Source organism: Hyla sarda, chromosome 10 (genome assembly GCF_029499605.1).
Source record: "Hyla sarda isolate aHylSar1 chromosome 10, aHylSar1.hap1, whole genome shotgun sequence".
In the NCBI taxonomy this organism is placed as follows: domain Eukaryota; kingdom Metazoa; phylum Chordata; class Amphibia; order Anura; family Hylidae; genus Hyla; species Hyla sarda.
Genome location: NC_079198.1, coordinates 83,937,474 through 83,958,489, shown reverse-complemented (window position 1 = coordinate 83,958,489; position 21,016 = coordinate 83,937,474). Strand labels below are relative to the sequence as shown.

The window sequence follows — 21,016 nt, the reverse complement described above, 5'->3', positions numbered from 1 at the left end:
ACGGTCTTACATGGCAAAAATATCGTAATTACAGGAAATGCCCCACAGAGTAAGTTTTCATATATCTACTCATCTCTAGTAAATATCTTTTTTGGATAATTTAATGATGGATTATTCTTTTAAACCAGACATCTATCCATCTTTCTGTTGTAGGAGAAAGAGCAAGAATATCCTTGGACATATACAAAGATGTTATCGGGGGTAAGGATGGGGTACCTGTGGTTATCAGCTGCGAACTAAACGATAAGACTTACCTTCTGTGTGTAGAAAGTGATTCAGTTATTCTTAAGGTAAGAATTCATCCCAAATCAAGATGTATTACCTAAATATTACTGATGTATCTCAGCTGTTAATTCTAAACATGTCTATTAAAGGCAACATTTGTATTCCTCCAGGGCCCCCATACACACTAGAGCAAAGTTATTTGAGTCTGCCAAATTTGTTAGAACTGACCATATGTGGGAGTTCCTTCACTCTTCCCAACAGATAATGGAAGAAAGGAGGGTCGATATACTGAATTGTAACACCCAATCCCCTTTACTGTCCTCAAGATAACCCTCCACCAAAAGTATCTGACTGCGGCTTTCTCTCCTCTTCCCATTGAAAACACATAAATACTCACTTGAGGCATCCACGTGTGCGTTTAGGATAGTTGGGTCGAAAGTTTATAGCTGCGCAAGAAAGAATAACAACAAAACCTCACATAATGAGGGGCATTTACTAAGGGGTTTAGTCATTTTTTCTGATTATTTTTGGCGCTAAATTGTCGCAATTGCGCCTACCCTATCTTTCGTGCGAGCTAGAAAGTCAAAAATGTTTTTCCCGCTTGATTTACGCTAGTTTGCATTTTTGACTTGCAGTGGTCAGGTATTTATTAACTGCGACAGTCGCAGCTGCGCAATAAACTGTCGCAACAACTGTAAAAATTGTCTATATTTACTCCAACATGGAGCAGGAAAGCTACTGCCGCCCGGGCTCCGACATACTTTCTCCCCGCTACCCTCACTTCGCTACAGGGACACTGCAGTGATTTACATCCCACCCCTCTCACCTGCCAGAGCCACACAACTCCCATCTGTCTGCTAACTGTTGCAAGACTACAAGTCCCAGCATGCCCTTACAAGACTACAACTCCCAGAGTGTCCTCACTGTATCAGCGGGAGCTGAGCGGCGTGGGCAGGAGACAAGGGGGGGGGGGGGGATGTATATTAGTGTCCCCATGAGTGAGGGTAGCGGGGAGGCAGTATGAGGAGCCTTTGGCTCTCAGGGCAGGAGCCCGGGCTGACATCACAGTGCAGCCGCCCGGGCTCCTGCCCTGAGAGCCAAAGGCTTTGGCTGTCAGGGCATGCTGGGTGTTGTAGTTTTGCAACAGCTAGAGGGCCACAGTTTGCAGACCACTGGTTTGTGGTCTGTAAACTGTAGTCCTCCAGCTGTTGCAAAACTGAACAGCTGAAGGGGACCGGCGAAGACGTTCACTCACCCTTCCGAGGCTCCAGCGACGGTCGGTGACGGAGATCGTCGAGTGGCACTGTCTTGCGGCCCAAGCCCTAAAACAGTGTTTCCCAACCAGGGTGCCTCCAGATGTTGCAAGACTACAACTCCCAGGTTGAGAAACACTGTGCCCGGCCTCCGCCCCACCTTACTGTAAGGGCATGCTGGGAGTTGTAGTCCTGCAGCTGGGGGCAGGGGACAAGCTTATCACTTGCCCACACATCTCCTGCACCACACAACTGCAACTCCCAGCATGTCCTTACTGTAAGGGCATGCTGGCAGTTGTAGTCGTGTGGGGCGGGAGATGTGTGAGCAGGTGATAATAAATGTACTAACCCATTTTTTATTTTTTTTTCTTATCATTTCAGATCCGTGTATCCTGTGGACACCTTCGGATTCGGTGGACTAATTCGATGACCAGCGTTTTTCTTTGTTTGATCTTAATAAAACGGTTAACGAGGGCTTGTGGGGGAGTGTTTTTTGTAATAAAATTTTTTTAAAACCTGTTGTGTTTTTTCCTTACTTTACTTGACAGGTTTAGTAGTGGAAGCTGTCTTATAGACGGAGTCCATTACTAAGCCGGGCTTAGCGTTAGCCACAAAAACAGCTAGCGCTTACCCCAATTATTACCCCGATACCCAACGCCACAGGGGTGCCGGGAAGATCCGGTACCAACAGGCCCGGAGCATCAAAAATGGCGCGCCTAGGCGGTAACAGGCTGGCGTTATTTAGGCTGGGGAGGGCCAGTAACAATGGTCCTCGCCCACCCTGTTAACGTCAGGCTGTTAATGTTTGGTTGGTATTTGGCTCTTCCCGGCACCCCTGTGGCGTTGGGTACCGGGGTGATAATTGGGGGTTAGTGCTAGCGGTTTTTGTGGCTAACACTAAGCCTGGCTTAGTAATGGACTCCGTCTGTAAGACAGCTTCCACTACTAAGCCTGTCCAGTAAAGTTAAAAAAAAACACCAGGTTTAAAAAAAATTTTGTTACAAAAAAACACTCCCCCACAAGCCCTCATTAGCCATTTTATTAACATCAAGCAAAGAAAAATGCTGGTCGTCGAAGGAGTCCACAAGATACACGGATCTGTAGAAGAAGTAACAAAAAAAAAGTGTAAGTACATTTAGGGAGAAAACAGTGTGAAAAAAAATTTATAAACACACACTAAACGCCGTTTACCACTATTCTCAGCCATGACTACAATTTAGTTATTGAATTATTTAGATGTGGTGAAAAAGCTAAAAAAAAATCCTTATCTTTCCAGCTCATTTTCTCCAAACAAAATTGCAACACATGAAAAAACATATGAAGACAAGCAGCCTTGCCATATTTCAGGGGGTTCATATTTTGGGGTATTCTGACCACTGGGACCCCCCCACGATCTCCTGCACGGGCCCCTGCTCTCCCCTGGAAGGAGCATCACAATCCCCGCATTGGGCGGTGGCTGACACGCTCCCTCCATAGAGATAGGGAGATAAGGGGATCATGACTGTCTGATACTAGGATGATCAGGGGGCCGGTGCAGGAGATTGCGGGGGTTGGACCGTGATCCAAATAGATCCATAAGACTTCTCCTTTAATACTAATGTATGTGAGCCAGGATGGTTAATAAGAGGGGGTGGAGTTTAAGTTATCATTTTTTTTTTTTTTTTTTTTTTTTTTTTTGTCCACACAGCTATGAATATACCGTATTCAAAACTGCCTTACTAAAACGGGCCAATGACCCCCTCTACCATCTCTAAAAGATAAACTGGCTTACACGATATATTTGTAACATATTTTCAATGTGTTTTAAGACACTTGTTTTGTGTCTTGACAAGGAAGAATAGTTTACCAGAAAGTGGGTCTGGCCTCCAGAGAAGGAGTGTTGTTTAATTGCATTTTTGCTGTTAGTAAGCCAACTGAATGAAGCTAATCAGAAAATGTCTTATTCTTAAATATAAAATAAATAAAATATGCTGCAAAGCAAGAACTCGGCCTTAAAGGGGTACTCAGGTGGAAAACTTTTTTATTTTATTTTTTAATCAACTGGTGCCAGAAAGTTAGACATATTTGTAAATGACTTCTATTAAAAAGATCTTAATCCTTCCAGTACTTATTAGCTGCTGAATACTACAGAGGAAATTTTATTAAAATTTTTTTTTTTTTGGAACACAGTGCTCTCTGCTGACATCACGAGCACAGTGCTATCTGCTGACATCTCTGTCCATTTTAAGAACTGTCCAGAGGAAATCCCCATAGCAAACATATGCTGCTCTGGCCAGTTCGTAAAATGGACAGAGATGTCAGCAGAGAGCTCTGTGTTTCAAAAAAGAAAATAATTTCCTCTGTAGTACTCAGCAGCTAATAAGTACTGGAAGGAATAAGATTTTTTTTAATAGAAGTAATTAACAAATCTGATTTACTTTCTGGCACCAGTTGATTTAAAAAAATAAATAAATAAACCACCGGAGTACCCCTTTAACCACTTAAGGTCCCAGGGCGTACCTGTATGCCCGTGGGACCAGTATGCCTGCTGAAATGATTCAGCTGGTATCCCATGAAAACGCCTGTGGGGGGGGGGGGGGGGTGCTGAGACAATTCAGACCGGCGATCTGCGGCTATTACGAGTCTCCAGTGACCCAGAAAATATGGGGGATCAGGGCTTTCCAGGACATCCTCGATCTCCCTAAAGGGATAGGAGTGAGGTGGCATGGGTGCCACCCCTACTATCCCTGCTATTGGTCAATCAGAAGTGACCGACCAATAGCAGATCGGGGGTGGGGGGGTTAAAGTTTGGTTCCCCCGCTCTGCCTACCCATGGTAGTCTGGGCAGAGCGGGGGAACTGTGCTGAGACCGGTACTGTAGGTCTCTTACCAGAGGTGATCCTCCTCCTCTGCAGCGGCGATCCTCCTTTCTGCAGCAATCATCTGTGTGCTGTAGCAATCCTTCAACTGACGGGTGAGTTTGTTGCCTAGCAACATCTGGAGGGCAGCAGTTTACAGTGGTCTCTAAGCTGTAGCCCTCCAGATGTTGCAAAACTTCAACTCCCAGCATGCCCAGACAGCCGTTTGCTGTCTGGGCATGCTGGAATTTGTAGTTCTGCAACATCTTGAGGGCGACATTTTGGAGATCACTGTGCGGTGGTTTCTAAACCTTGGCCCTCCAAATCTTGCAAAGCTACAACTCCCAGCATGCACAAACAGAAATGGCTGTCTCTGCATGCTGGGAGTTGTAGTTGCGTGCCTCCAGCTGTTGCAAAACTACATCTTCCAGCATGCCCTTTAGTGATCAGTGAATGCTGGGAGTTGTAGCTTTGCAACAGCTTGAGGCACACTGGTTAGAAAATACTGAGTTAGGTAACAGAACCTAACTCAAAGTTTTCCCACCAGTGTTCCTCCAGCTGTTGCAAAACTGCAACTCCCAGCATGCACTGTCACTGCATGGTGGGAGAGTTAGTTTTGCAACAGCTGGAGGTTTGTCCCCCCCCCCCATGTGAATGTACAAGGTACATTCATAGGGGCGGGGGTTTACAGTGAGTTTCAGTGGCCCGTGATCCTTTGTAAAAAAATGGTAAACTTGGGGGGGGGGGGGGGAAACTGCACTTTAGTGTAAATTTAATTTACACATCCGACTTTAACAAAAGGTTGTCAAACACCTGTGGGGTGTTTAGGCTCACTGGACCCCTTGTTATGTGCCTTGAGAGGTGTAGTTTCCAAAATAGTGTGCCATGTGGGTTTCTTTTTTGCGACATGCCCCCATAGGAGCTTCTTAAATGCGACATGCCCCCAAAAACTATTTCAGCAAAATTCATTCTTCAAAATCCCATTGTCGCTCCTTCCCTTCTGAGCCCTCTAGTGCACCCACAGAGCACTTTACATCCATATATAAGGTATTTCCTTACTCAAGAGAAATTGAGTTACAAATTTTGAGAGGGCTTCCCCCCCCCCCTATTAACCCTTGTTAAAAAAAAAAAAAAAAATGGGTCTAGAAGATCATGCTAGTGTAAAAATTGAAGATTTAGAATTTTCTCCTTCACTATACTGTGAAACGCTATTTCTGTGAAACACCTAAAGGGTTAACATACTTTCTGAATGTCATTTTGAGTACTTTGAGGGATGCAGTTTCTATAATGGGGTAATTTATGGGGTATTTCTAATATCAAATCCACTTCAAAACTGAACTGGTCCCTGAAAAATGCTGATTTTGAATTAGAAAATTGATGCTGAACTTTGAAGCCATCTGTCTTTTCCTTACAAGCAGAGAGCTTCAAAGTTAGAAAAATACAAAATTCATGAAATTTTTTTATTTTTCACCAAGAAAGGATGCAAGTATTGATAAAAATTTACCACTAAGATAAAGTAGAATATGTCATGAAAAAAAAAACAATCTCTGAATCAGAAGGATTAGTAGAAGCATCCCAGAGTTATTAATGCTTAAAGTGACAGTCGTCAGATGTGCAAAAAAAAAAATGCTCTGGTCCTTAACCCCTTAAGGACGCAGGACGTACTCAAACGGCCCCTTTTCCGAGTCCTTAAGGACTCAGGACGTTTGAGTACGTCCTGTCAAATCCCGGCCCCCCGCCGGAGGGGAGCCGGTGCCCAATGCCTGCTGAAATAGTTCAGCAGGCATCGCGGCATATCGCCCGGGGGGGGGGGGGGTCATGATGATCTGCGGCGATTCCGGGTCAATCGGGTCTCCAGTGACCTGGTGACCCGGAATTACAGGCGGTCTCTGACGGCCCCGAACAGCCATAGCCAGCAGGGGTGAGGTGGCACTGGTGCCACCTCACGATCGCCCTGATTCGTCGGCAGGTTTACCGGCCGACCAATCAGGGCACCTGCTGCGGGTGTCACTCCCGCAACTCGCTCCGCCCTTCTTCCGGAGCACGTGAGCGGGTGCGGGAAGAAGTCCCCGGGAGCTGGGGACCCCGATCCCCCGCGTCAATGCTGCGGAAGCAGCAATAGGTAGTGAGTGACAGCCTCCTGCTGTTGCTTAGCAACAGCTCCCAGCATGCAAAAAGGGCATGCTGGGAGCTGTAGTTATGCAACAGCAGGAGACAGACCACCACAACTCCCAGCATTCCCTTATGGGCATGCTGGAACTTATAGTTTTGCAACAGCTGGAGGCACATTTTTTCTATGGAAAAGTGTACCTTCAGCTGTTGTATTACTACAACTCCCAGCTTGCACAATCAGCTAAAGTGCATGCTGGGAGTTGTAGTGGTGCATCTGCTGGTTGCAGAACTACAACTCCCAGCATGCCCGTTGGCTGTCGGTGACTGCTGAAAGTTGTAGTTTTGCAACAGCTGAAGGCACACTGGTTGTCAAACACTGAGTTAAGTAGCAAACCAGTGTGTCTCCAGCTGTTGCATAACTACAAGTCCCAGCATGTACGGTCTATCAGTGCATGCTGGGAGTTGTATTTTTGCAACAGCTGAAGGCACACTGGTTGCAAAACACTGGGTTTGTTACCAAACTCGGTGTTTCACAACCAGTGTGCCTCCAGCTGTTGAAAAACTTCAACTCCCAGCATGCACTGATAGACCGTACATGCTGGGAGTTGTAGTTTTGCAACAGCTGGATGTTTCTGCCCCCCCCCCCCAATGTGAATGTACAGGGTACACTCACATGGGCGGAGGTTTACAGTAAGCATCCGGCTGCAAGTTTGAGTTGCGGCTAATTTTCTGCCGCAGCTCAAACTGCCAGCGAGAAACTACTGTGAACCCCTGCCCATGCGACTGTACCCTAAAAAAAACACTACACTACACTAACAAAATAAAATAAAAAGTAAAAAACACTACATATACACATACCCCTACACAGCCCCCCTCCCCAATAAAAATGAAAAACGTCTGGTACGCCACTGTTTCCAAAACGGAGCCTCCAGCTGTTGCAAAACAACTACTCCCAGTATTACCAGACAGCCACTGACTGTCCAGGCATGCTGGGAGTTTTACAACAGCTGGAGGCCCCCTGTTTGGGAATCACTGGCGTAGAATACCCCTATGTCCACCCCTATGCAAATCCCTAATTCAGGCCTCAAATGTGCATGGCGCTCTTTCGCTTTGGAGCCCTGTCGTATTTCAAGGCAACAGTTTAGGGTCACATATGGGGTTTTGAGGGTTATTTTCTGCTGTTACCCTTTTTAAAAATGTAAAATTTTTGGGAAACATAGCATTTTAGTTAAAACATTTTTTTTTTTTTTTTTTTACATATGCAAAAGTCGTGAAACACCTGTGTTGTATTAAGGTTCACATTACCCCTTGTTACGTTCCCCGAGGGGTCTAGTTTCCAAAATGGTATGCCATGTGTGCCCTCTACTGCGCCCGCCGAACACTTTACATAGACATATGAGGTATGTGCTTACTCGAGAGAAAATGGGCTACAAACACAAGTAAAAATTTTTCCTTTTTACCCCTTGCAAAAATAAAAAAAAAATGGGTCTACAAGAACATGCGAGTGTAAAAAATGAAGATATTGAATTCTCTCCTTCACTTTGCTGCTATTCCTGTGAAACACCTAAAGGGTTAAAACGCTGACTGAATGTCATATTGAATACTTTGGGGGTGCAGTTTTTATATTGGGGTCTTTTTATGGGGTATTTCTAATATGAAGACCCTTCAAATCCACTTCAAAACTGAACTGGTCCCTGAAAAAGAGTGAGTTTGAAAATTTTGTGAAAAATTGGAAAATTGCTGCTGAACTTTGAAGCCCTCTGGTGTCTTCCAAAAGTAAAAACACATAAATTTTATGATGCAAACATAAAGTAGACATATTGTATATGTGAACCCAAATTTTTTTTATTTTGAATATCCATTTTCCTTACAAGCAGAGAGCTTCAAAGTTAGAAAAATGCTAAATTTTCATTTTTTTTTTTTTTCATCAAATTTGGGGATTTTTCACCAAGAAAGGATGCAATTTCCCACAAAAACTTACCACTATGTTTAAAGTAGAATATGTCATGAAAAAACATTCTCGGAATCAGAATGATGAGTAAAAGCATCCCAGAGTTATTAATGTTTAAAGTGACAATGGTCCTTAACCCCTTAAGGACACATGACGTTCTCATACGTCTCCATTTCCGAGTCCTTAAGGACACATGACGTATGAGAACGTCATGTGTTTTACCGGCCCCCCGCAACCATCTGGAGCGGAGCCGGTCCCCGATGCCTGCTGAAATCGTTCAGCAGGCATCCCGGCATATCGCCCAGGGGGGTCATTATGACCCCCCATGTCGGCGATGGCCGCAGATCGCTGGACAATTCAGTCCAGCGATCTGCGGCGGATTCCGGGTCAATCGGGTCTCCAGTGACCCGGTGACCCGGAATTATTGGCTGATCGGGGCCGTCAGAGACGGCCCCGAACAGCCAGAGCCAGCAGGGGTGAGGTGGCCGACCAATCAGGGCGCCTGCTGCGGGTGTCACTCCCGCAACCCGCTCCGCCCCTCTTCCGGAGGACGTGAGCGGGGCCCGAGGAGCAGCGGCGGCGGCGGAGACGACGAGGGACTGACCTGGTGCAGCGAGGATCGTTGGAGGTGAGTGACAGCCTCCTGCTGTTGCTTAGCAACAGCTCCCAGCATGCAAAAAGGGCATGCTGGGAGCTGTAGTTATGCAACAGCAGGAGGCAGACCACCACAACTCCCAGCATGCCCTTATGGGCATGCTGGGACTTGTAGTTTTGCAACAGCTGGAGGCACATTCTTTCTATGGAAAAGTGCACCTTCAGCTGTTGTGTAACTACAACTCCCAGCTTGCACAATCAGCTAAAGTGCATGCTGGGAGTTGTAGTGGTGCATCTGGTGGTTGCATAACTACAACTCCCAGCATGCCCGTTGGCTGTCGGTGACTGCTGAGAGTTGTAGTTTTGCAACAGCTGAAGGCACACTGAGTTAAGTAGCAAACCAGTGTGTCTCCAGCTGTTGCATAACTACAATCCCCAGCATCCCCAGCCAAAGTAGTATGCCTCCAGCTGTTGCATAACTACAACACCCAGCATGCCCTTCCGCTGTCCGTACATGCTGGGGGTTGTAGCTTTTGCAACAGCTGAAGGCACACTGGTTGCAAAACACTGAGTTTGTTACCAAACTCGGTGTTTCACAACCAGTGTGCATCCAGCTGTTGCAAAACTACAACTCCCAGCATGCACTGATAGACCGTACATGCTGGGAGTTGTAGTTTTGCAACAGCTGGATGTTCCCCCCCCCCCCCCCCATGTGAATGTACAGGGTACACTCACATGGGCGGAGGATTACAGTAAGTATCCGGCTGCAAGTTTGAGGTGCGGCAAAATTTCTGCCGCAGCTCAAACTGCCAGCGAGAAACGACTGTGAACCCCCCGCCCGTGCGACTGTACCCTAAAAACACTACACTACACTAACACACAATAAAATAAAAAGTAAAAAACACTACATATACACATACCCCTACACAGCCCCCCTCCCCAATAAAAATGAAAAACGTCTGGTACGCCACTGTTTCCAAAACGGAGCCTCCAGCGGTTGCAAAACTACAACTCCCAGCATGCACTGATAGACCGTATATGCTGGGAGTTGTAGTTTTGCAACAGCTGGATTTCCCCCCCAATGTGAACGTACAGGGTGCACTCACATGGGCGGAGGATTACAGTAAGTATCCGGCTGCAAGTTTGAGCTGCGTCAAATTTTCTGCCGTAGCTCAAACTGCCAGCGAGAAACTACTGTGAACCCCCGCCCGTGTGACTGTACCCTAAAAACACTACACTACACTACCACAAAATAAAATAAAAAGTAAAAAACACTACGTATACACATACCCCTACACAGCCCCCCTCCCCTCCCCAATAAAAATGAAAAACGTCTGGTACGCCACTGTTTCCAAAACGGAGCCTCCAGCTGTTGCAAAACAACTACTCCCAGTATTGCCAGATAGCCGTTGACTGTCCAGGCATGCTGGGAGTTTTACAACAGCTGGAGGCACCCTGTTTGGGAATCACTGGCGTAGAATTCCCCTATGTCCACCCCTATGCAATCCCTAATTTAGGCCTCAAATGAGTATGGCGCTCTCACTTTGGAGCGCTTTCGTATTTCAAGGCAACAGTTTAGGGCCACATATGGGGTATCGCCGTACTCGGGAGAAATTGGGCTTCAAATTTTGGGGGGTATTTTCTGCTATTACCCTTTTAAAAAATGTAAAATTTTTGGGAAAACAAGCATTTTAGGTAAAAAAAATATATATTTTTTTACATATGCAAAAGTCGTGAAACACCTGTAGGGTATTAAGGTTCAAATTACCCCTTGTTACGTTCCCCAAGGGGTCTAGTTTCCAAAATGGTATGCCATGTGGTTTTTTTTTGCTGTCCTGGCACCATAGGGGGTTCCTAAATGCGGCATGCCCCCAGAGCAAAATTCGCTTTCAAAAAGCCAAATGTGACTCCTTCTCTTCTGAGACCTGTAGTGCGCCAGCAGAGCACTTTTCACCCCCATATGGGGTGTTTTCTGAATCGGGAGAAATTGGGCTTCAAATTTTGGGGGGTATTTTCCGCTATTACCCTTTTTAAAAATGTAAACATTTTGGGAAAACAAGCATTTTAGGTAAAAAAAAAATTTTTTTTTTACATATGCAAAAGTCGTGAAACACCTGTAGGGCATTAAGGTTCACGTTACACCTTGTTACGTTCCCCGAGGGGTCTAGTTTCCAAAATGGTATGCCATGTGTTTTTTTTTTGCTGTTCTGGCACCATAGGGGCTTCCTAAATGCGGCATGCCCCCAGAGCAAAATTTGCTTTCAAAAAGCCAAATGTGACTCCTCCTCTTCTGAGACCTGTAGTGCACCAGCAGAGCACTTTTCACCCCCATGCGAGGTGTTTTCTGTATCGAGAGAAATTGGGCTTCAAATTTTGGGGGGTATTTTCTGCTATTACCCTTTTTAAAAATGTAAAATTTTTGGGAAACCAAGCATTTTAGGTAAAAAAAATATATATTTTTTTTACATATGCAAAAGTCGTGAATCACCTGTGGGGTATTAAGGTTCACTTTACCCCTTGTTACGTTCCCTGAGGGGTCTAGTTTCCAAAATGGTATGCCATGTGTTTTTTTTTTTGCTGTCCTGGCACCATAGGGGCTTCCTAAATGCGGCATGCCCCCCAAAAACCATTTGTCGCTCCTTCCCTTCTGAGCCCTCTACTGCGCCCGCCGAACAATTAACATAGACATATGAGGTATGTGCTTACTCGAGAGAAATTGGGTTTCAAATACAAGTAAAAATTTTCTCCTTTTTATCCCTTGCAAAAATTCAAAAATTGGGTCTACTAGAACATGCGAGTGTAAAAAATGAAGATTTTGAATTTTCTCCTTCACTTTGCTGCTATTCCTGTGAAACACCTAAAGGGTTAATACACTTACTGAATGTTTTTTTGAATACTTTAGGGGGTGTAGTTTTTATAATGGGGTCTTTTATGGGGTATTTCTAATATGAAGACCCTTCAAATCCACTTCAAAACTGAACTGGTCCCTGAAAAATAGTGAGTTTGAAAATTTTGTGAAAAATTTCAAAATTGCTACTGAACTTTGAAGCCCTATGGTGTCTTCCAAAAGTAAAAACTCATAAATTTTATGATGCAAACATAAAGTAGACATATTGTATATGTGAACCCAAAAAAAATATATTTTGAATATCCATTTTCCTTACAAGCAGAGAGCTTCAAAGTTAGAAAAATGCAAAATTTTCATTTTTTTCATCAAATTTTGGGATTTTTCACCAAGAAAGGATGCAAGTTACCATTAAATTTTACCACTAAGTTAAAGTAGAATATGTCACGAAAAAACAATCTCGGAATCAGAATGATAACTAAAAGCATTCCAGAGTTATTAATGTTTAAAGTGACAGTGGTCAGAATTGCAAAAAACGCTCCGGTCCTTAAGGTATAAAATGGCCTGGTCCTTAAGGGGTTAAGGGGTTAAAGGGGTACTTTCTTTTTTTTTTTTTTTTTTTTTTTTTTTTTATTAATCAACTGGTGCCAGAAAGTTACAGATTTGTAAATTACTTCTATTAAAAAATCTTAATCCTTTCAGTACATTTTAGGGGCTGTATACCACAGAGGAAATGCTTTTGTTTTTAGATTTCTCTTTTGTCATGACCACATTGATCTCTGCTGACCTCTGCTGTCCATTTTAGGAACTGTCCAGAGCAGCATATGTTTGCTATGGGGATTTTCTCCTCCTGTGGACAATTCCTAAAATGGTCAGCAGAGAGCACTGTGGTCGTGACAAAAGAGGAATCCAAAAAGAAAAGCATTTCCTCTGTAGTATTCAGTCCCTAAAAAGTACTGGATGTTTTAATAGAAGTAAATATACAAATCTGTTTAACTATCTGGCACCATTTGAAAAAAGTTTTCCACGGGAGTACCCCTTTAACGACCACGGATGTAAATGTACGTCCTGGTGCGGAGGTACTTAGCGCACCAGGATGTGCATTTACGTCCTGTGTATGACCGCGTGCATCGGAGCGGTGCTCGTGTCATACACGGCAGGTTCCAGCTGCTAGCGGCAGCCGGGGACCAGCTGGTAATGGCTGACATCCATGATTGCGCAGATGTCCGCCATTAACCCTTCAGATGCCGTGATAAGTACAGATCACGGCATCTGCGGCAGTGCGCATGTTAAAATAGATGATCGAATCACCCGCAGAGCTGCAGCGGGGATCAGATCATCTGTAATGGCGGACGGAGGTTCCCTCACCTGCCTCCGTCCGTCTCCTGGCATCTCCTGCTCTCGTCTGAGATCGAGCAGACCAGAGCAGAAGATGACTGCTAATACTGATCAGTGCTATGTCCTATGCATAGACAGCACTGATCATTATTAGCAATCAAATGATTGCTATAGATAGTTCCCTATGGGGACATAAGTGTAAAGAAAAGAGGAAAAAAAAGGTGAAATATTTAAAAATAGAGTGAAAAATCTCCTTTATATATGCAAATGAAAAATGAGCCCTCCTACCGCCCTATATACATAAAAATGAAAAATTTATAGGTGGTCAAAATAGGGCAATTTTAGATAACTGATTTTGTACAAAGTTTTAGCTTTTTTTTTTTAATTTTTTTTTTTTTTTTAAGCAGTACAAAATATAAAAGTATCTAGCCATGGGTATCATTTTAATCGTATTGATCCACAAAATTAAGAACACATTTTTCATTAAAATTTCCTCCCTAAAAAAATTATTTTGGTAAAATGAGAGGTGTCATTACAAAGTACAATTGGTAACGCAAATAACAAGCCCTTATATGGGTCTGTAGATGGAAATATAAAAGTTATAGATTTTAAAAGACGAGGAGAAAAAAAACTAAAACGCTAAAATAAAATTGGCTTGGTCCTTAAAGGGGTTCTCCGGTGAAAACATTTTTTCTTTTAAATCAACTGGTGCCAGAAAGTTAAACATATTTGTAAATTACTTCTATTAAAAAATCTTAATCCTTCCAGTACTTTTTAGCTGCTGAATGCTACAGAAGAAATTCTTCTTTTTGGAACACTGATAGCATCAGGACCACAGTGCTCTCTGCTGACATCACTGTCCATTTTAGCATTTTATGCTAAGGGCAGCATGGTGGCTCAGTGGTTAGCACTGCTGCCTTGCAGTGCTGGGGCCTTGGGTTCAAATCCTACTAAGGACAACAATAAATAAAGGGTTGTTATTATTATAATGACGTCAGCAAAGAGAACTGTGCTTGTGATGTCATCAGAGAGAATTCCAAAAAGAAAAGAATTTCCTCTGTAGTATTCAGCAGCCAATAAGTACAGGAAGGATTAAGATTTTTTAATAGAAGTAGTTTACAAATCTGTTTAACTTTCTGGCACCAGTTGATTTAAAAGAAAAAAGGTTTTCACCGGAGTACCCCTTTAAGGGGTTAAGGTCATGAGGGGCTGTGTCCTTAAGGGGTTAAGATGCAGCAAATTTTCAAACCTCATGAGCCACAGTGATAAATCTGACACATTCTAAGACTGTCTAGTGTAAACTTTTTTTTTTTTTAACTAAATTACTTGTATCTATAAATCTTAACACTTCCAGTACTTAAAAGCTGCTGTGTACTACAGAGGAAGTTGTGTAATTCTTTCTAGTCTTGACCACAGTACTCTCTGCTGACACCTCTGTCCATGTCACAAACTGTCCAGTGCAGGAGAAAATCCCCACAGCAAACCTCTCCTGCTCTGGACAGTATTAGGCTGCTTAAAAGTCTGATACATCTTACCACTATCTACTTTTATTCCTCACCACCTTGGTGGTATAGTTAAAGCCAGAGTTAGGCTAGGATTCTAGTTTTGGCCATTTTATTATTTTAGGTGTGTTTTTACCTTTGTGTGGAAATTGCATGTTTGGCCCTTTTGGCAGTTTCCCTGTGGGCGTTTTTTTTTTTTTTACGATTTTTAGGGATGGAAATAATTGTAGGGCTCCAAATTTTATATTTTTTAGAACACAATTTTTATTAATTTTCAATCAGGGACCAATTTATGTGAACAGGCAGGGACATAAAAATTGTATACATAATATGAAGTCATCTACCACACAATATACCCAATAAAATATAAATGCTATATTATTCACTTTAATTTAAAAACATGTATATAAAACAATCAATATTGGTATTCATTAACAGAGAGACTTTAAATGGGCAGATGGTGTCTTAAGTGCTATCAAAAAGTTAGTGCATAATAGAAATTAATATTCAACAGAACATGGGAGTAGTGACTTGTAAATAATCACATAGTGAAGTTAAAAAGTAATCAATACACAGTGCCTTATAAATACATATATCCTACGTGGAGATGGCAACCGCAACCTGTGTGTACGTAATTAGAACTCACTAAATAGTTTAGCCTGTGAATGTAAACCGGTCCTCAATAACCCAAAAGGTCACACTTACCCATGACTGTATGAGAGGGACACCAGCTGCTAAGGCCCCAAACGCACACTTTTGTGTCTTCCTCAGGGGAAATTATTCTGTTAATGAATACCAATACTGATGGTTTTATATACATGGTTTTTAATTTAAAGTGAATAATAAAGCATTTATATTTCATTAAGTATATTATGTGGTAGATGACTTTGTATTATGTATAAAATGTTAGGTGGAAGTCACCCGATCATTAATAGGTCCTAATCATTCACACTGTGGTATAAAAGTGTGAGAAGGCACACAGCCTTATATATTGTGGAGTGTCTAGTGTTAATTCTAGGGACATAAAAATGTAGGCACAATATTAAAAATGGATAAAGGGGCCATACACCCTCATTTTAACAGGAAAATCTGAGTAAAAAATAAATAAATGTAAAATGAATGACTTGGAAGAACAGGCACCCGCGGCGGCTGCAGAGAACGATGAGTGACGGTGAGAGGAGCTGGCAGCAGACATCACTCATCATTCTTTACTTGCCACACAGCCCGGAAGACCTGCCTGACCTGAGCCTGCAAGAGCGCGGCCAGATAACGGAATAAAAAAAAATATAAAAAGCAGGGGGGGGGGGGATGATGAGCAGGGAAGTGTTGGCCCGCAGGAGTCGCCGTTGGTCACTGATTTAAAGTGACCGTGGCCGGGCTGCTCATCTTTATCAAACAGCCGACGCTGTGGCTGCTTTAAATCGGTGACCAGAAAATTTATCGGCATATAGCACGCAGGGAGGGTTTTTGGCCTCAAATTTTCGTTTTAAAAGTGTGTGTTATACGCCGATTAAATATTGTAAAACTAACATATTTTTTAAATTAATTTTGTAAAACTTTTTATTAATACAAAAAGAAGCACGTATGTGCACTCACCGCAAAGCAGATGTGAAGGTCCGGTGACGGGTCTCGGCATCGTCGCTGGCGTGTGGCGCTCTGAGTGCCACACACCAGCGCCTATGCCGAGACCCGGCACCCGGTCACCGGACCTTCACATCTGATTGTCTCTTCTTTGCGGTGAGTGCACGTATGTGCTTCTTTTTGTACTTACTTTGGATACTTTACACTGTTGTATGTGCACCCCGCGGGAGACACTGACATAGGTCACCGAGGACCGTTCTACTGACATAAGGTGATGTTGTTCTCAAGAGTACTCTCCCCTTTTCTGTTGTGTTTGTGGATTTTTATTAATGTATTTCAATAATGTAATTTATAAACTGTAATTTATTTTAACTATTGTTTAACTTTATTACGGTAGCTATATTTCGGTCATTATTTCGGTACTACTACTCCTAGCATGGAACAGTCTGTTTCATGCTTGGAGCTGTAGTACCTGCACTAAAGGACAGATTGCACTGGGGCTCATTCTTAAGACCCGTTGCGATCCGGACTTATAATTCAGAGAAGTGGGTGGCACTCTGCAGCGCTCCGCAATCTCTGCTATGAACTCCAGCCAGACAGTGAATAGAAATTCACATGACTGATTCATATTTGCTGCTGAGAGTTGTGATTGGCCAGCACCATCTGGCCAAAATTGAATAAAATGCAACATACAGGTAATAAAATGGCCAGAAATAGTTCTTCACTCTGTGTACGCACATGCCAGCCCATCCTAAAAAGTTACTTGAAGCTGCAAGTACAGTTTAAGATAGAAACATAGAAACTCTCAGAAAATACCAATAACTAATCACGTTTTATTAACAGGAAATTGAAGTGCCAGAAATAATCCCATCAGAAACCAGTGAATTTATCTTCTTCAAAAGAAATCTCTGTGAAAAATTCAGAACGTTTGAGTCGTCATCAATGAGTGGCTTTTTCCTTGCATTGAGTGAAGAAGACCAGAGTCTGACACTAAAGCCCTATGATGAAGATAAACAAGATTTATTTACATTCCTCTTAGGTAAAAAATGACTTCTGTTTAGCTGGAAACAGCAAATCCTAATTTTAAGCAATTGTTCAACAGTATTGATTTATTTATTTTAAAGGGCTAACTGTTTGAAAATAAATAAAACAAGCCTTTCTTACCTCCCCACTGCCCTACAACCTGCTGTTGCAAAACTGCTAAGGTCCCCTTAATGGTACATGGTCTTGATACAAAAGAAATGCCCCCTGTCACAGCAGTGACTGGCCCTACACAGTGATGGGCTGAGCATGAATTCCAAGCCATTCTTGTTAGTTAAGACTAGGTACAAAGAAGCAGAGTTCAACCAGGACATTGGTAGTGTTGGCATGGCAGTGGTGGGAGAGGGGGAAGGTAAGTAAGGCTTTTATTTATTTTTTTAACCATTCTACCTCTTTTTAAAAAATGTATAATACAAGACAATCCGCAGCCAGGTAGTTCGCTTTGCAGTCCCTCTGTGTCTGCTGTCGGAACATCCGCAGAGTCAAATTTGCTGTGGATGTGACCCTGCCCTAAAAGAGTAGTGTGTGTGATGTGAGACTATTTATTTATTTTTTGTCCCCCAAATTTTGTTTTTTATTTGTTTATTAGTTTTTTTTTAACCTTCTATGCTTCTGCAAGCTACACGTCTTGTACTAATAAGCCAATTATCAGTAAGTTTGAATTAGTTAAGTATGTAGTGTTAACTAAACGAGAGAGAGAGAGAGAGAGAGAGAGAGAGAGGTCCTGCGCCAGCTTCATCCTATCATATGTCGTAACTGATGGAGTTATCGTATATGCTGCTTCTCCTCTTTAACCGTGATTTAAAATTATCTTCAGTGCCCCTAAAGCCCCTTTTTTTTTTTTTTATATTTTTTTTTTAAGCCACAATTATATAGTGCCTCTCATATATGCCTTCAAGGCATCCCCAAGTCAGTTTCCTTGACCCTTTGGTGTTCCAGAAAAAGTTAACTTCATCTTCAAAATATTGATCTTTATCAAGTATTGTAAACCAATATTGATTGGTTTGGAACAATCTAGGTTTATTACCACACTCATTTTGTAAAACGAGGCGCAGCCTAACAGGAGCATGGTCCGAAATTTATAGATTTTTATAGACCATATATTTCACCGGCGGAAGAGCATGGGAATTCCCTAGGCAGATATCAATTCATGAAGCAGATCTGTGAGAGGCACTATAACAGGAAAACACAATTTTCTGATCATATAAGTGGCGCCATATGTCTATCCAGCCAAACTCATTAATAAACCTGCCAAAACCCCTATCTCTTGAGGTTGTTGAAGACATGGCTGCTCTATCTAAGGCAGGGTTTTAAATTGCATTGAAATAACCAGTTATAATTACCGGAATATCTTATTTGTCCTTCATTTAATTTGGAGGTACTTCTGTGTCTTTGTAAATTCATTGAGGTGGAATGTATACCAAGGCTAGGATTATTACTCTCCCCTCTAAGCTGCAATGCATGAAAACATCCACCTCTGCGATCTATTGACTTTTGCCATAGGCTAAAGGAGATAGACCTGTGTATAAAAATGTAAACACCAGAGGAGCATGTGGAAAAAGTGGAATGAACAGACCCCTTTTTTGTCACCCTATCTACGGTATCTAGAATCAAATGTGTCTCAAGCAGAACTATAATAGCAGGTAAATGTCTATTAATTTGTTCAAAGACTGACACTCTTTTCATTCAGTCCCCAAGACCTCTGACATTCCATGTGTCATCTTATAAAAAATAAAAATAAAAAACTCTCTAGTGCCAATATCCAACCCCCCCCCCCCCCCCCATTCCCCCACAGCCCCAGCATGATCCTCTGGATCTCTTAACCTGTCCGAATAACCTCTGCCTCTAATGCCCTCCCCACCTCACCCACAACCCCTGCCCCGCACAACACTTGAGGATTCATCAGATGCCTTGTGGCCTAAATAGACTTAGTTTCTAACTGCTTCTTGTGGGTTATTAAAGAATAAGGTGTTCCCCTTATAGATTATTCTAAGCCTATGTGGGAAAAAACAAGGAGAACTGAATCTTAATCTGCCGTAAACGGTCTTTAACATTTTTTTTTAAACTGGCTCAAGCAATTTAAGTCTCTTTGAAGAAATCTGGATATAAGCTAAGTTTCTGTCTATTATACTGGAGATCGCCCATTTCTCTAGATTTCCTTTTAGGATTCTAAACCGTGAGTTGAGAATTTTCATAATTAACGTTCGTGGGGGGTGGAGGAACCCGGGGGTATTTATTTATTTTTGCAGGGACTCAGTGCGCCCGTTCAATGTTAAACAGGAATGTTACAAAATTATTTTTTACAGCTTAAGGAAACATTTGGTGGATGTGATTGCTGCCAAAGGGGGGGTCTAATTGTTCTGAAAAATAAATTTTCCTACTGCACCGTGGATGTTTACTTAATGTGCGGAACAAAATATGAACTGTACAGCTCCTGCTGTTATTTGCTTAGTTAAATTGTGTTTGTCTATAAATGTGACCATTGTTATGCACTGTATCTATATTTAGCTCCCATGTTAAGGCACTGTATTTGGGAGCAATCTCTGAAAGAACATTAACCAAGTTTTTTTTTTTTGCATCTACAGAACCTAGTAAGCTTGAATCCTTTAAAGCGAGTCCAATAATAACAATCCCATGTCATTTCTGGAATAACTTTCATGACTTGCTCATTGCCCATCCGGAAGAGTCTATTGCCAAGTTTGAGCCAGAGGGACATGTAGAAGGTATGCTTCGTTCTCTGTCAGTTTAAGGCATGGAAACATTTAAAATGCTCGTACCCCTGCATAAAATAAAAAAAAAGCAAACTGGGTTAAAAAAAAAAAATAATAATAATAATAAAGCAGTACTTGCCTCAATATTCACTGCCACTGCTGTTCTACATTTCCTCTTCCCAGTCTTTACACACTCACAGGAAATGTCTACTCTTTCAATTACTGGCTGCAGTGGTGACCTGCTGAGCCAATTGTAGGCTTAGTAGGCATTACCTTGTACTATTCATATACAAATTGAAACAAAGATTTAAAGGGGTTTTCCCACTGCAGTTTATTCTCTATTTCTTAGAGGTTATGATAAGCCAGTGCAATTGCAGTCCTCTCCTCTGCCAAGTAGAGAATCTGTAGCTCCAAGGGCAGCTGGCTCACATAGAATCATAGAATGTGTTGGCAAATAAGATACCATTTGTCCCATTTTAGTCTGCCCAATATTCTGTCTTACATGAAGGATAGCCTTATGCCTATCCCATGCATGCTTAAGGCCAAAATGGGCTTGGTCCTTAAGGGGTTAAGGACCAGACCAATTTTTATTTTTGCATTTTCGTTTTTTCCTCCTCACCTTCTAAAAATCATAACGCTTTTATATTTCCATCCACAGACCCATATGAGGGCTTGTTTTTTGCGTCACCAATTGTACTTTGTAATGACATCACTTATTTTACCATAAAATGTACGGTGCAACCGAACAAATATTATTTATGTGGGAAAATTGAAAAGAAAACCGTGATTTAGCAAATTTTGGAAGGTTTTGTTTTCACGCTGTACACTTTCCCGTAAAAATGACATGTTTTCTTTATTTTGTGGGTCAATACGATTAAAATGATACCCATGTTATATGCTCTTCTATAATTGTACCGCTTAAAAAAAATCTCAAACCATTTTAACAAAATTAGTATGTTTGAAATTGCCCTATTTTGACCACCTATAACTTTCTAATTTTTCCGTATATGGGGCGATATGAGGGCT

The 21,016-nt window shown here is 42.2% G+C and overlaps 1 protein-coding gene across 4 annotated transcripts in view; it reads left to right on the top strand.

Annotated features, from left to right (window-relative positions):
• Positions 1 to 21,016, top strand: part of LOC130294632 (uncharacterized) — a 181,529-nt gene that overhangs the window by 137,745 nt on the left and 22,768 nt on the right. For all 4 annotated transcript variants that reach the window (XM_056544782.1, XM_056544781.1, XM_056544784.1 and 1 more), the window contains 3 exons: positions 154 to 290; positions 17,082 to 17,277; positions 19,865 to 20,002. In XM_056544782.1, coding sequence (XP_056400757.1) covers positions 154 to 290; positions 17,082 to 17,277; positions 19,865 to 20,002 — 471 coding nt within the window. The remainder of the gene's footprint in view (positions 1 to 153; positions 291 to 17,081; positions 17,278 to 19,864; positions 20,003 to 21,016) is intronic.